Source organism: Sitophilus oryzae, unplaced genomic scaffold, assembly GCF_002938485.1.
Source record: "Sitophilus oryzae breed Bouriz unplaced genomic scaffold, Soryzae_2.0 scaffold_177_pilon_pilon, whole genome shotgun sequence".
Classification (NCBI taxonomy): domain Eukaryota; kingdom Metazoa; phylum Arthropoda; class Insecta; order Coleoptera; family Curculionidae; genus Sitophilus; species Sitophilus oryzae.
The window spans coordinates 3,926,225-3,941,742 of record NW_022146479.1 but is presented as its reverse complement, the minus strand read 5'-3'; the positions used below and the strand labels follow the sequence as shown (position 1 = coordinate 3,941,742).

Genomic DNA, 15,518 nt, shown 5'->3' with positions numbered 1-15,518 from the left:
TATTTCGAGATAGAGAACGTATTTTCCTCTAAGGCGGAAGATAAGAACATCTGAAATATTTGTTTTTCGAACAAATTGACGTTGTAAATCAAAATGGAATTACTTAGGAATCTTGTAGCCGTATATACAAATAAGAGAGGAAGTTCAGTTTAGGAAAATAGAATATGAAAAATTGTTTAGTTTATTTTTTACCGATTTCTTAAAGAATTTTTCAGCAGTTAAAAGGAAAAAAATCTTTATAAATGCTAATTAATGTTAATTTATCAAACTATTAATTTATTCTATATCGGGTGATTTTTTATTTTATCAGATAAAATAACGAGATTTGGTATGTTAGTATATGACATAAATCAGGATTAATTGATGTATTCTATTATTTTCGGCCACTTCCTGTTTCACCGGAAATGACATTTTCTTTACTTTATTTGATAGAAAATAACATTCTTAAAAGAATATTATAAGTCATCTTTTGATATTTTCCCTTTAATAAATAGTATTTAAATTTTAATCTAGAGTAATACGACAATAAAGTTGGATACGACGACGTTTCGTTTACATCTTCATCAGGGTGGGATTTGATATTGAAGACTAAGGATTTGATATTGAAGAAAAATGTGGGTCAATTATGCATTAGATGGATTGAGAGGACGGAGGTGCACTATAGAGATTAGAATTACCGACAGTTTTGTTTGACGTTTTATTCAATTGGAATTGAATAAAACGTCAAAGTATTGTTGAATTGGATTTCAGTATTTCGAATTTTTGGGACTTTTTTGAGTTTTTTAATGCAACGTGTACAAATTTGAAAATACATTCTATCAGGGCTTGAATTAGAGTGAAATTTATTTGGAATCTAAAGAGACAGGCATCAAAATAGTGACTTGTGCAGCTTGTGATTATTCCTAAACAAAAATAATATTAAATGTAATAGAACGATTTCTTAAGGATTTACTATTAAGGAATTATTCTATACGAGAAAACGGCTGGGGAGCCTTTATATATTAATAAAATTGCCAAAAAATTGTTTTCTAAATAATTACCATATTTCTCAGATGAAAATTGAAAAAGAACTGACAAACAAAAACCCATAAAAAAATACAATAAAAGAAATAAATGTTTCTTTTAATAAATTAATTTCCGTCATAAAATAGGGACACATTTAAACACTGACGTGACAAATGATTTTAGAAAAATAATTTATTCAGTTTATACAATAGAGAGCGGCTTGATCTAGGGGGTGACAAAAAGAAACACAAAAAAAGAAAAAAATCTTTTTGGCGAGAAATGTTTTGTTCAACAACAAACGACATAAGTCTTTAAGAATCTCCAAATAAAAAAACGCCGGAAAGTGTCAAGAAGACAAATTTTCGTTTGAAAGGAGACGTTTTATTTGTTATTTTTACTTCCCCCTCCATTCATTCTTCATTCTTCTCTATAAAGGAAATTTGTATAATTATAGTTGATTGATTGATTGCGCGGTGAACAGGGTTTTTATTTGAAATTAATTACGGTTCTTTTTAATTAAAGTCGAGCGTTTTGAAGCCTGTTTGAACAGGCAGCTTCAGGGTCGACTCGTTAGAGCTCCAGTATTCATAAAAAAATAAAAAATAGTTTTAATACATTACATACAAGGCCCGTATGATCGAAAAAAAACGACTGGGGACTGACAATCGATAATAATTTTGGCGAGGTTAATCTCTTGACGTCATTTACTAATATATCACATAAAACTTGTTAAAAATTAACACTAATTACAGAGAGATTAAAAAAGGATAGAACCTTGCCAGGCACACAAATCTATTTCCAAAAAAATGTTTTATCTCGAATTTTAAACTGCATCATGTAAAAATAATTTTTACTCTATATAAAAATAAAAACAACCTTACTAAGGCCAACTGGTAGTAAGCACCATTAAAAAGTAAAGAAGAATACGGGTCAAGTAAATAAGGTTTAGGGCATGACCTTGTCAAAATTATCATAGATTGTCATTCTCACGCCGTGTGTGACGTCGTTTTATTCGATCGTGCAGTATAATATTGCTAGTTGAATAGGTTTAGTTGGTACAATCGTTGATGTCGTTGCCTAAGGTAACAAAAATGACGAAAATGTCGTAGATAGTGGACCAGACAATGGATGTTACGCAGAAATAAATCGTGTATTTTTTAATAAAATTACCGAGTTTGGAATTACATTTTATGACCGTATAGTAATAATTATCGCACGCCAGTGGTCTAGATTGAAAGGCGTTTTAAATGTAACTCTTCCTAATATTAATTAAAGGCTGTCAAAGGAACCAACGCGTGTACGGTTTTGGAAACTTCCATAAAGGAATTTTAACTATTTTTAAATATTTTCTTAGGGTAAAAGGGTCCTTTTGGTGTAAACAAGAGGGAGCTTTAATTGCGACGTATGTAAAGAATTACGTGGGAGGGCTGTTTACACGTAGTAAATGCCGAAATGAGGGCACCACTATAAAAAAAGAGAGTTTATTTAATTTTTTCTTTCATGTTTATTTTTTCCCATCTTAAAAAGGTGTATGGTTTTTTAACAAGTAAACATATTTTATTTTCGTAAAATAATGACAAAAAATCGGACATAATATATTTTAAATATTTATCCCAATTTTATTAATGTTTAAATAAACTTTATGATTTTGTTACCTTAATTAATTGTCAGTACATTTTTTCACACATAATGCTTGTCTTAATATGTTTACAGTCCTAGTATATTGTTTTCTCCCAATTTTAACAAACCTAATTTTTTTTATTTTCTAGCAGATTTATAGATATAAACAATATATATTTTTAAACCAGAAATATGGTTTCTTGACGATCATCTTAAAAATTTATTTAAAAAAAAGGTTATAGTATATCGGGTGCGTCTCAAAAGTATGCTCACCCCTATAACTTTTAGTTTTTAAATGGCACCCTCGGTATATTTTTACTTTATTCGATAGAAAATGACACTCTGAATAGAATGATATATCGTATGTCAACTTTTGACATTTTCGCTTACAAAAAAATCGTATTTTAAATTTCAGTCTCGAGTGCCATGACTGTGTTAAAACACTAATTTTTAATCAAGTATCCTTGGAAAAATAGATTTGATGATCTAATGTTTTTCGTCTCTTATACTGGCCGATTAAAAAATGCCCAAATCGTTTTTTTAATTATATCTCAATTTTTTCAAATGGAACAAGGGTAGCTAATTAGCATATTTGAAAAAAGCATTTTTTACGAATAATAGGGTACCAATCACTTTATATTTCGAGTTAAATTGTCGTTATGAACCGCATTTTACAATTTCAAATAAAACATATGCGAAAATGTGAAAAGTTGACATGTGATATGTCATTCTATTCAGAGTAACATTGTCAATCAAATAAAGTAAAAAAATACCGAGAGTGTCATTTAAAAATTAAAACAGAAAGTGACCAATAATAATTTAATACGCCAATTAGTCCTAATTTATGTCATAAACTTACATACAAATATCGTTTTGTTATTTCAAAAAATAAAAAAGTTATAGGGGTGAGCCACTTTTGAGTCGCACCCGGTATAACATAATTATATTATAAATGAATAATGATCTTTTTATCAAGACGAGGAAAAAGAAAATATTGTAAATAGTAAAATTATTATAAACTATCATTTAAGTAAATTTTTATCATTCGGTAATCGTCAACACGAAGTTAGTCAAAGAATGCCTAAAGAAGCTGAACAACTTAGGCAAAGAAAATAAATTCACTACTGTGAATGCTAGTCCATCAAGGAATAGAAGGTAAAAAAAGCAAAAGATCTAGCTAGAAAAGGCGCAAACACTCCACTAATTGGACCAGAACCGTTCTGTTTCTCAAATGTAAATCGACTTAAAGCAGAACTGAAGAACCTGGAGGACTCCATCCGTAACCTGGAATGGGAATCCTCCAACGGTCTAACAACAACGAACACTCGAACAAATTTCCCAGGATTTACGACTGAGAAATATCAAGGATTTTACTAGATTTAATTAAGAACAGTCTTCGGACGACGGGAAGAGATATACTTCCTGAAACGTTCATTTTTTTGTCCACTGACCAGTTGGTCTCTGCAGTGGTGTTTACAAAAAAATAACTATTTTATTTTGTTAATCCGCCACAGAGATATAGACACTTTTTAATCTTTGGATTGTCTCGGGGTTTTTAACAGGACACAGTCTCCTCAACGCAGATTGAAGCTAAGAAACAACGGCGAATGCAGATTCTGTGGAGAAAATGGGGAAAAACCAGAACACCTCATCACTAAATTTTTCTTCGAGCTGGCAATTTTAAAATACCCCTTCGGAACGAAAGCGACGCCTTCTCGGATTCATCTGCCGGAGTCTGAGCACGGGCGCAAACCGACCCGACAGAGCATGAAACGTAGCGAGACGATGTCCGGAGCTTATCGAGTTAATCGGTGCTCAAGGGAGCGGTTAGCGGCAGGCAGATAGGCGAGGTCCGGTCCTGATTTAAGGGCCCATGTCTACCGGCTGAGTGCATTAAGAAAACGGCCAGGGGGCATTAAAAGGGCTGTTTTGAGTGCAACAGTGCGATGGGGCGGATTAACAAGGGTTTGTTGGGATTCTTTTACGTTGAAAACCTTTTGATTTAATTTTAAACTTTGAATTATATTTTCATGGTAATATTGATAATACACTTGTCTTTTGATGCGGAAGGAACATGCCAACAATTAAAAAAAAAAAGAAAAATTATTTTTATTTTAAAAAGTTTGGCATGTAATTTTGAACACGCTGTATGATATAAAATTACGATATTTATTAAAAAGCAGGTACAGACCAACTACACTCAGATACAAAAAAATTGCAACGCAGAATTTGTTCGTCAAGTTGAAAGTATTATATTTTTTTACGTTTAGCCCTATTTTTACGATTTTTTTAGCAAACTGTATGTATAAAACATATATAGAGCATAGCAAACCTATTATACCTATTAAACCTATCAAACCAAACACCCTATATATTTTATGAGAATCAGATGCACAATTTAATTGTCTATCAAATTATACAATACCATTTACTACCTTTCTCTTCAAGTTTTCGTAGAAAATGCATTTTCTTAAAATTTAGACCTCATTTATCAATATACCCATGAAAAATTGACATTTTAGATTATTTTTAAAGATGTAACAAATTTTTAAAGAGTACAGATACTAATATTGTCGATATGGTTCCGTTTATTTCATTAAAAAATAAAAAAAACTGTTTAAATATTTGTTAACGAGGATCAATTAATATGATTCCAGTATTCTCTAAATAATTGCTCTAAATACTAAAAACTGAATTTTATATGTGTATTAGAGAGTGTTGTAAAAAGTAACACCTTAAAAATTTTATTTCATTTTTTGAGAATGCTTCTTTATAACAACAGTGACGTTCATTTTCATAACTTATTATTATATTGATTTCTGATTCAAATCCATATTTATTTAAAATAATTTATTAATTAATACATTTAAGTATGCGATTAATTAATATTTGGGCGGAAATAATTGTGGTATATTTAATTAATGGTGTACTCTTTTATAAAGATTTAAATAGTTTCCTTTTTGTATACAAATGGGCTAGTAATATTATAGTTTTTAGCAACTGTACATTTTGTACATATGTTGCTTTAAAAACAATCTAAAATGTCAATATTCCATGGGTATATTAATAATTGAGGTCTAAATTATAAGAAAATGCATTTTCTACGAAAACTTAAAGAGGTAGGTAAAAAATGGCATAATACAGTTTGATAGACAATTAAACTGTGCATCTGATTCTCCTAAAATATATAGGGCGTTCCATTTAAATTAAACAAGTTATTGCCGTTTAAATCTGTAAATTATTTAAAATAAATTCGTAGACACTCTGTATAAGGTAGTACTATTTTTATTATTTCAACACAATACCTGATCAATAAATAAACTTCAGTAAATATTTAGTATTAAAAACTTTGATACCCTTCGAGAAATAAAGCCTTAAATTTCTTACTGCAATTTTACAAAATTGAAAATATTTCAAAAACGGTAAGGTTTAAGTGTGATAAACCTTAATCAAATATATATTTATTTTAAAAATAATAATGTACGGGGTGTTCTATTTAAAAAAATACAACTTTGATATATTTTTTTTATTTATTTGGGACACTCTGTATCTTGTAAAAATATTATTAAATTGTAGCTCTAATAGTCCTGCAGCGAACCCAAAACTTACAATTTGTAAAAATCTAATCGTTTAGCTACAATACTCCGTGTCGTATGTGGTGAACAACCCTGTATATTAAATATTTGGAAATATTTCAATTCCGTTCTGGGAAAATCGAGAGTGAGATACACGATCCGATTCCCCTGGAAATGATTAACCCTTTCGAAACAATTTACATGTATATCTTGTCGAGCGAAGCGGCACAGAGCACGGGCGTTAGCGAATAAAGCAATAAACTTAGAGGTCTTAGAGCGTCGCTCTGATTATCCGAAACCATCTTAAAACCACGTTAACCTCGACATTTGCATTTATATTTGATTTTGCGCGCGTCGCGTCGTTGGGGACAAGCATCCGCCGAGCTTAATCCTAAATGGTTTTTCTTTTTCGTACCCTCTATACAACCCTTAGCTTGCTGCCTCCAGCCATCCCCCGGCGGAAGAAATTGAATCCGCCCTAATCTCCCTAAGGTGCTTTATCATATTCGCCGATAAATATATACCAGGCGTCATTTTCTTAATTAATTTATTTATCCTGGAGATTTAACGGCTTTGTCCCGGGAGTTGAGTAGAGTGCTAAGCTGTTATATGGATGATCCTTTTCGGATACTTTTTTTGGTCTTTTTTTATTCTAACTAACCAAACTTTTTGTTTTACATGCATATTATTATTTCATTTGCTAAAACCAAAATATGCGTTGTGACAGTCTTCCTTAATAATTTTGATATAAAAAAATCAAAATAAATCATATTTTGCAATTTATAACTTACATTACGCAGGCTATAACTCATTTGTAATAATTAAAGTCCAATGCAAATCAGCGATATACTAGACATAGAATAAAAATAAAACGAGAAATAGTGAGAAAATAAGATGTTCAAATCTAGAAACTAAAAAAAATATTGAAATATATAGAAAATATTTGAATCAAAATGTAAACAAAACTATAGGGAACAATGACAACAACTGTCAAATCGATTAGACTCAACTATTACAAATGAGTGATTATTAATTATTGCTAGTTACTCAGATGCAAAAAAACGCAACTCATAACTTGTTTTGCCAAATTTACAGTGTTATATTCTTTTTATTTATATAGATATAAATATGTCAACTTTAATTCGTAAACTCAATTTTTTATAAGCTTTGAATATTGGAGTTATTATATAGGGTTAATTGAAGGGCTGCTTTTTAGCTTAATATACAAAAAAATTGGTCAAGTGCGAGTCGAACTCGCGCACGAAGGGTTTCGTACCATTCATTATCTATACAACATTAGACACTATATTATTATAAACTTTTTTTATTTATTGAAAGATTCTATGTAAAATTCTTACTTAAAAGATAATGTTTAGTGAAAGTACTGTTTTATTTATAAACATTTATTTAATTCTGTTTGTAGTATTTGTTCTTATAGCGGCAACATAGATACATTATTTGTGAAAATTTCAACTGTCTAGCTATAACGGTTCATAAGATAGACCTTTGTAACAGACGGACGGACGGACAGCGAAGATTAGTAATAGGGTTCCCGTTTTTACCCTTTGGGTAGGGAACCCTAAAAACCCTGTGCAATAATTTCGTAAGCAAATTTTTTAAAACACTAATTTTCGATCACAATTGTTTCCTGAGCATTTTGTTTTTTGACTCATGTCTGGTTAATTTTTATGAGCGGAGTGTATTCGTTATTACCAACAATTTGCAATTATTTATTTTATAGGGTTCAGATCTGTCAAACATGCCTGTTGTTTACAATATTTACCAGAACCACCTCGTCACATTGAAAAATAATACCAAAAAGTCATAATTGAAAAAATTGCAAATTATAGGTGGAAAGGTCATATCGCTCTTAAAGATTAACCAAGGCATATTATGTTGACATGAGCCAAAATCAAAATGCTCAGGAGATTGTGACCGAAAAATATTTTTTTAGGTCACCAGGTCGTTCTAAAGACACGGTAAAAAACTACTCTTCGATTAACCCTGTACAACAGATCAAATACTAATGTTTAGAGAAATGAATCTTATTTCACTTCATTTCACTGTAGAGCGGTACAAAGTTAGCTGTATCAGATAGTTACTATAAACTTTGTTTCATAATTTCTCTGTTTACGATTTATATTTTATCTAAAATTAGAACTTAATTTTATTACATAATTTCTGTGGCTACGATTCACCTTTTGTCTAAACTAAACAAGAGAACAATTGAAATAAAAAAGAAGGAAACAAAAAATGCGCCGTGTCTCAAGTGCTTTTCTTTCATAATAAAAAGACAAATTTCAATCGAGGTTGCAACAGACTGGGATGCAGCTCAGGGAAAATGGGGTTTTCTCGAGTGGCAAGGTGATAAAACGACAAACCTGTCGTCAGATAATAGACTGCGGAAACTGCTTTCTTATTTTTCAGTCGGAGAATAGAGGTAATTATTCTGCTTTACGATGTTTTTAACGAAAGAAAACATAATGACTGATAAATGAAAGATAGTTTTAGTTTCTTTATATTTCTCTTATTATTTGAGATTTTAGTTTTTTAATATATTATTAATAAATTGTAAAGACATTTTAAAATAGATTCTTTGATAAAGTTTTAATATTAATACAAAATTGACAACTTGGTAAAACAAACCAAAAGTTAAATAATGTGAGTACTTTTTTGACTAATTGGACCATTATCTCTGTTTATTTTTAATTTACATTTATTTATTTTGACGCTTTTATATATTGCCTGTAATTAAATTATCAAAAAAAGTCTGCGTGTCTGAGGACTGTTCATACTTGTTTTCTTTTTAATTTTACAAAAATAAATTTCGACTTTACCAAGATTTCATAAATATAAAAACATTTAATTAAAGCTTTTTCAAAGCTCTTATACGTTTTTCTTTTTTCGAGAAGCTATATTTCAGAGATATTCTTGTTATTTTGACGAATGGGCTATCGCCTGAAGGAAACTGAACGCCCGTGTTCCCTCAGGTACACTATTGCTTTATTAGGCGCCGACTCGTCGGGACTTATCTGCTCTCGCACAGACATTCTTTTGTCTCTCTGTGGACCTCTTAGTCCGACAGGAGGCGCTGTAGTAATTTTACGACTGCAGGTGCCCGAGGTAACGAGCAAGAGACCCAGGCAATTTGGAGGGAGGAAGAAGAATATATGGAAGAGATCGCGGGGATTTAAACCCTATTTTTCAGATTATTAATTTGTTTATCATCATACTGTACAGCGTGCGCCTTAAATAACTGTCAATATAGTAACTGAGATAGTAGATTGTTCTTTCATAATTATGGTGCTGTGCGGATGCCAAATCAATATAATTATCATAAAAATAAACATGTATAATATTGATATGCTCACTTTAAATAATATGTAAATAATACATATACCATAAATCACAGATATAAATAATATAAATGATAGGTAATTGATTAAGCATATATTTTTTGTTACTTTCTCATCTGAATGTAAATTTACATACTTTTATCAAACTTTTATTCAGAGAACCACACAATATGTTTTGTATAACTATATAAATATAATCTAATCAATTATGCGAGTAAAAATGTCTATAGGATTTAAGATTATGATTATGTTTTGAACAAAAATTTAGAAAATATGTTATCTTGACGTCTAAATTTGATAGATGAGTCCAAAAGCAACTATAAATAAAAAGATGCGAGTCCTAGATATGCATAAGAATGTCAGTTTGGAAAATATAGATGAAAAATCGGGATAAAGATAAAGCTTGATAATTTTATTTTTGTGAATTTAATATATCATATCAAAAAATATGAAATATATGGAATATATTACTTCCAGACTTTTTCTAAATTTTGGTGCAAGAAAATAGAAACAGTCGTGAATAAAAATTGTATTTTTTTAGTTAGAAACTTTAGAAGAATTGTCTAGACTAAAAAATTATAGTATAAAATATATTTTTTAATGATGTTTATGTCACGTTGTCTTTATAAAATATTTTATAAGAATATTATGTTTCTACGGTATTATATTTTTAAATATTTTACGCGAACGCTTTATTTAATTTAATATTTAAGGCTAATAATAAATGTCTCCAAGTAAAAGAAAATATGATAAAAATTTCATAATTTGCGTGGGCATTATTCTCCGTTTTTGAATATTTGTTAAATTGAATTGAATTTTCTTACAAACATTTATATCAGGCATATTGTTTCAAATATTTTGCGTTACTGTATCCAACTATTTAAAGCATAATTCAGATAATTCAAAGTGTCTTGTTTTTTAAATTAATATTTCTTTTAAAAAATATGCGATAATTATTTTGAGTAGTTTTTAAAATGAGCACAATTGTGATAAGCGTTTATAATTTTACCGCTACAGAACAACCATAGTTTTATCTCGGCGTGTCGTCAAACGCAGGTTGGCGCTGTAGAATTGAATCGGAAAATCTATACCTGTGTTTGACAATATAATCATTCCATGTAATTATAATCGGAATATAAAAGCCGGTGACAAGCGGATATGTTTTGCCTATTTTAATGAATTTCGCATATCCCGCCGTTCTTTGATTTTCTAAACGAACAATAGCGTCTCTTACAATGTCAATTCTTCTCCGTGTTGGGCACATAGCGTGTTAGCAACAGACCAGGCATATCTTCGTGTAAAAATAGTTTTTTTTCTTTGTTTTTTACATGGATTTAAAAACGTGACATATTTTCTAATAGAATTACAGGAGTATTATGAAAAATATACAGTATGATCTACTGTACGATGGAGTTGTTTCATATAAAGTTTTATCTTTTTTATATAAAGTTTGGTTCTGTTGAGAGGTAGTAAATCTAGAATGGTATTGCGTCAGAAGCAAGGTGCGGAATTAATTAATTATGACGTAATTTACCTGATAAGCTACGTGTAGTTTTCCTTCAAAAAGTACATCTTTTCCCGTTCATTCACTACATGAAAACTACTTTTATAAACTACATATTGTTATTACGATAGCAAAACAAGCCTATAAAAAAAATGTTAATTTTGATTGAAATATGTTTTTTTATTTAATTAAAGATTTATCAATTCATAAAAAATGTAGAATATAATGTATAATACAATAAATTTAAAATTATTATAAAATACGAAAACTCAAAAAACATTTTGGTAACACAAAAGTACAAATATAAAATATCTTATAAAATTTTAATTACCTAGTCAGTAATAATCTTTGTCAGAACTTTATAGAAAGTATATTTTTCAACCTGACTTATAATATGGTTATCAGCTAATAACTTTCCTCTGTATGAGGGTTGTAAATAATTTGATAGCAATGCTGTATTTAAAACTATATTTCTTCTCTTTTCTAAAGCTTCAACTTATTACAAACCTTTGGTATTTGAAGGTTTGGTTTGGATATTTTATCGTTTGGATATTTATTATAAACTACACCATCTACGTCAATTAACTACACGTAATGTAGTTTATGTAGTTTTTACGAGTGACATGTAATTTTCCGAACCCTGGGTAGAACATAAATTAACAGAAAAAGATTGTAAAATAGATAGTTGTGCGGCGTTCGGTAGATTTTTGTCAAAATCTATATAAATAAAAAATATAATTTTTTACTCTATACTGCAACTAATTTCAAAGGTGAAATACAAAATATTGAAAAAGGAATTTTGAGATTTATTAAAAATTTTAAGAATTTTACCGAAAACAATTCTATCGATTTCCTATCCGCTTTTGCAACCTGGGGCTATCAGACACAGTTCCATTCCATTCTTTCGATTTTCTCATTTAAAACAACTTTGTCCGAATTTCTTTACCCGCTCAGTAAAATTCGTTTGGTTACAGACCAAACAAGAAAATTTCCAGTTTTGCGGGATAGAATATGGAAAGATCGTCTAGACTAGACTGCACCATAAAAGAAAATTCTCCTTAATGTTATGTCACGTCCTTTTATTACCCGTTTTCTGTAAGAATATTGTGTCTGCGTGGCATTATATCTTTGTTAAAATGACGAGAAAGCTTTTTTAATTTAATATGTATGATAAAATGTGTTGAATAGAAAGATTGTGACAAAAAATGTTCATAACTTTTTTGGTTACGTTAACCAGTTTCTTGATTTATTTTGATATTTTTTTTATAGATCACTATTAGTAATTCTGCTCATTTAGTTTTCAACAAATTGAAGTCTATTTTTTCTTTTTTTGTGATAGGGGTATCCTTGTATAAAACAACTATTTAAAACTGTTGTGAACCGGATGTCCAACTTTCGTACCATTTTTTTGGTGGCCTTCCGGGTAGTCTGGGTGTATTGGGTATTTGTATTCACGTCTATTTTGCTGTTCTATTGTACTCCATCCTTTCAACAATGAAATGATACTTTTCAAATGATACTTCTACACCCTGTATTTCCGAAACTTTAAAAGCATTTTAGGACATACATTTATTCGAACTTTTTTATTTATTTTTAACTGCAGAATATGCTGCCAAAGTTTCCGGAATACAGTTCGGACCATCTTGTATAGAGGATGTCCTAATATTAAGTTCATTGGACACAATGTACCCCTTTACAAAAGTGCTTCGTTTGTCCGCTAGAGGGCATCAAACTTGAAAAAAAATAAACGCATTTTTGTCAGATATTTTAAGAACCGTTATTCCGATTTGAATGAGATTTTGGGTAACTATGTAAAGTACTTTAACATTTGACTCACAATAAAACAAGAAAAACCACGGGAAAGGTGAAAACTACCCCCGCCCCTGACATGACTTACTCTTGTTAAACAAGAAACATTTTAATTTGCCCTTACACTACCAAGAGAATTAGAGTAGGAAGAGGAATATGAAAAGAGAATAATGGAATATCAAAAATTACTTTTATTTTTCTTTGCAGACCCGCCCGAGATTTCCGTGGAGAATCCAGTAGTTCATTCTGCCGAGGGCTACGAGGCACAGCTGGTTTGCATCGTCCATGGAGAGACCCAACCCGAGGTAATATTACTTAATATTATTTATATGTTAGCTGTGAGAGTCGCAAATCCAGAAAATCTTAACGGTTACTAGGAAATGCTAATAGTACAGGATACGGCTGCAGGATTATTACGCTCATCGTATTTTTAATTAAAACCTACTGATTACGTATATTTGTGAATAGGAGAAATACACTTTTAACAGGGTGCCTGTCAAAAATTTGCCGCAACTATGTTTTACTAATAATAATATTAACTGATTTTGGAGACGACATTACGCTCATAATTTTTTTTTGATCATATGTCAATTTAAAGCTATTTTTATTCTGTGAATGATGTTATAAGGGTACCTATCAAAAAGTTGCCGCACATGGGGGTTGCCACGTTTCAAAATGTTTCCTACGGGCCTGGCAACAGTGTGTCGGGCATCTATAATAAAAAACTTAGGAATTAAAAGAAACTTAGGAATAGGATGTATTTTATGAAAATATTTTAACTTGGGATAATTTTTTTGAACATCGTGTATATTATTGCAGTTTTGACTTCCCTTCTGATCATTTCACATAATACTAGTGTATTATTAAATACGGTTCGATAGTTTCAAAAATATTAATAAGTAGATAAAAAAGGAGTGTTTTCGGCGTTTTTTTAAAAAGTTATTAAAAATACAAGAAATGTTCTGAAATTAAAATTTTTTTTTTAATTATTTTAATAACAAAGTGATTAACATTAAAAACAGTGGATTTATGTTAAGCCATTTCTAATCAGAACTCAAATAAATCCCTTTTATTTCAGAAATACTCTAATTCTACTTTCTAACTGCTTCCAAAATTAATCAGATAATAAAATGTAAAATTCGCGCTGCTTTCTCGGGAAATTGTTCATCGTACGAAAACTGAAACAAAGTTTATAGTATAACATGAAATTAATTAGGAACTAAAATTAACCTCCCTTACTTTTCTAACCTCCTTCCACCTCCGTTGTGCCCTTCATTTTAAATGCCAACTTAATTGGAACAGGTTGTTTTACGAGGTATTTCGTCAGGGTAATGAAGGGTTAATTGAAGAAAAATAAAACAATGAAATTGTTTATAAATTAGTTCGGCATCAAACTCGAATTTGGTTGTTCAGTGTTTTTATTAAACATACTTTATTTTTAATCTGTAGTAGGTGTCTGTTATTTAGATATCTTCTTTGATTATTTATTTATTTTTTCTACAACGCCTTCTTCTTCTTAGGTTGACGATCATTCTGGTTATAATGATTTTGTTAGTAGCAATCCTGAAAACCTGAGCGGCTGTCGTTCCAAACCAGGATCTGTAGCCAGGCAATTCTCTTGCGTCCTGGACGTCGTTTTGGCTGGATCTTGTCTTTGAGGATGCACTGGAGGTACCTTTGGTACCTCATTACGTGGCCTACATATTACAGCTCATGACATTTAACGATGTTGATGAACTCGCCGTTGTTTTCATTCGTCTCAGGACCTTGACGGTTGTGACCTTCTACGGTAGTCTCAGTCTACGGTATTCTCAGGATTCTCCTGTACAGCCAGAGTTCGAAGGCTTAGAGTTTTGATATTGGTGTATCTCCTTTTAGGCCCAAGTCTCTACGCCATACAGGAGAATCTTTATTTCTGGAGTTAGGTTGAGACTTTTAAAGACTGCGCTCAAGATTAAGAATGCGCAATATATGTATAACAAGTGTTCCACTGAAAATAGCTCTCGGCTGTATCTCCGAAAGTATTTACCGTAGAGTCTGCGAAAAAAATATTTATAACTAGATGCTATGAGTAATTGCTGGAAATTATAAGTAAGTATTAAGTTTTTAGAATGACCGCTAGAGTACGCGACTGCTATGTCAAATAAGAAAAAGGAATTTTTAGAAAATTTCACATCTTAATAAAATAATAATCGTCACATCGCATGGTTTTTGAGAAATATTATTTTGAGAATTTATTTTTCTAAAGCAGACTTACGAAATATACAGGGAGTTCTAATATTCCGTGGACATAGAATAACTACGTATTTTTTGAATCAAAATAAATTAATTGAACATAATTTACCTTTATACAAAGGTGCTTCGTTTGTCAGTTAGAGAGAATCAAACAAAAATAAACCCGAATTCTAATTAATTTATTAATTTTTTAAATTTTTTTATGAAGCTTATAGTCAAATATTATTTGTGATACTACCATAAAATTCCATATTTTCCCCAACTAGATTATTAGAGCATAATAGATTTTATGCGCCTCCATAGCTCGTTGTGACAAAAAACATTTTTTGAAAGTCAGCTTTGGAAAAATAATTATTTTCCTCAAGAAATATGCGCGTTGGCGTTTTTTACAAGAGACAAAAAATTTAGTAAATA

General features: G+C 30.4%; 1 protein-coding gene across 1 annotated transcript in view; it reads left to right on the top strand.

Moving 5' to 3' along the window:
- The window catches only part of LOC115882330 (limbic system-associated membrane protein-like), a 113,321-nt gene that overhangs the window by 79,704 nt on the left and 18,099 nt on the right, over window positions 1–15,518 (top strand). Inside the window, exon 5 of the mRNA XM_030900347.1 lies at window positions 13,077–13,174. Within this exon, the coding sequence (XP_030756207.1) occupies window positions 13,077–13,174 (98 nt within the window). The remainder of the gene's footprint in view (window positions 1–13,076; window positions 13,175–15,518) is intronic.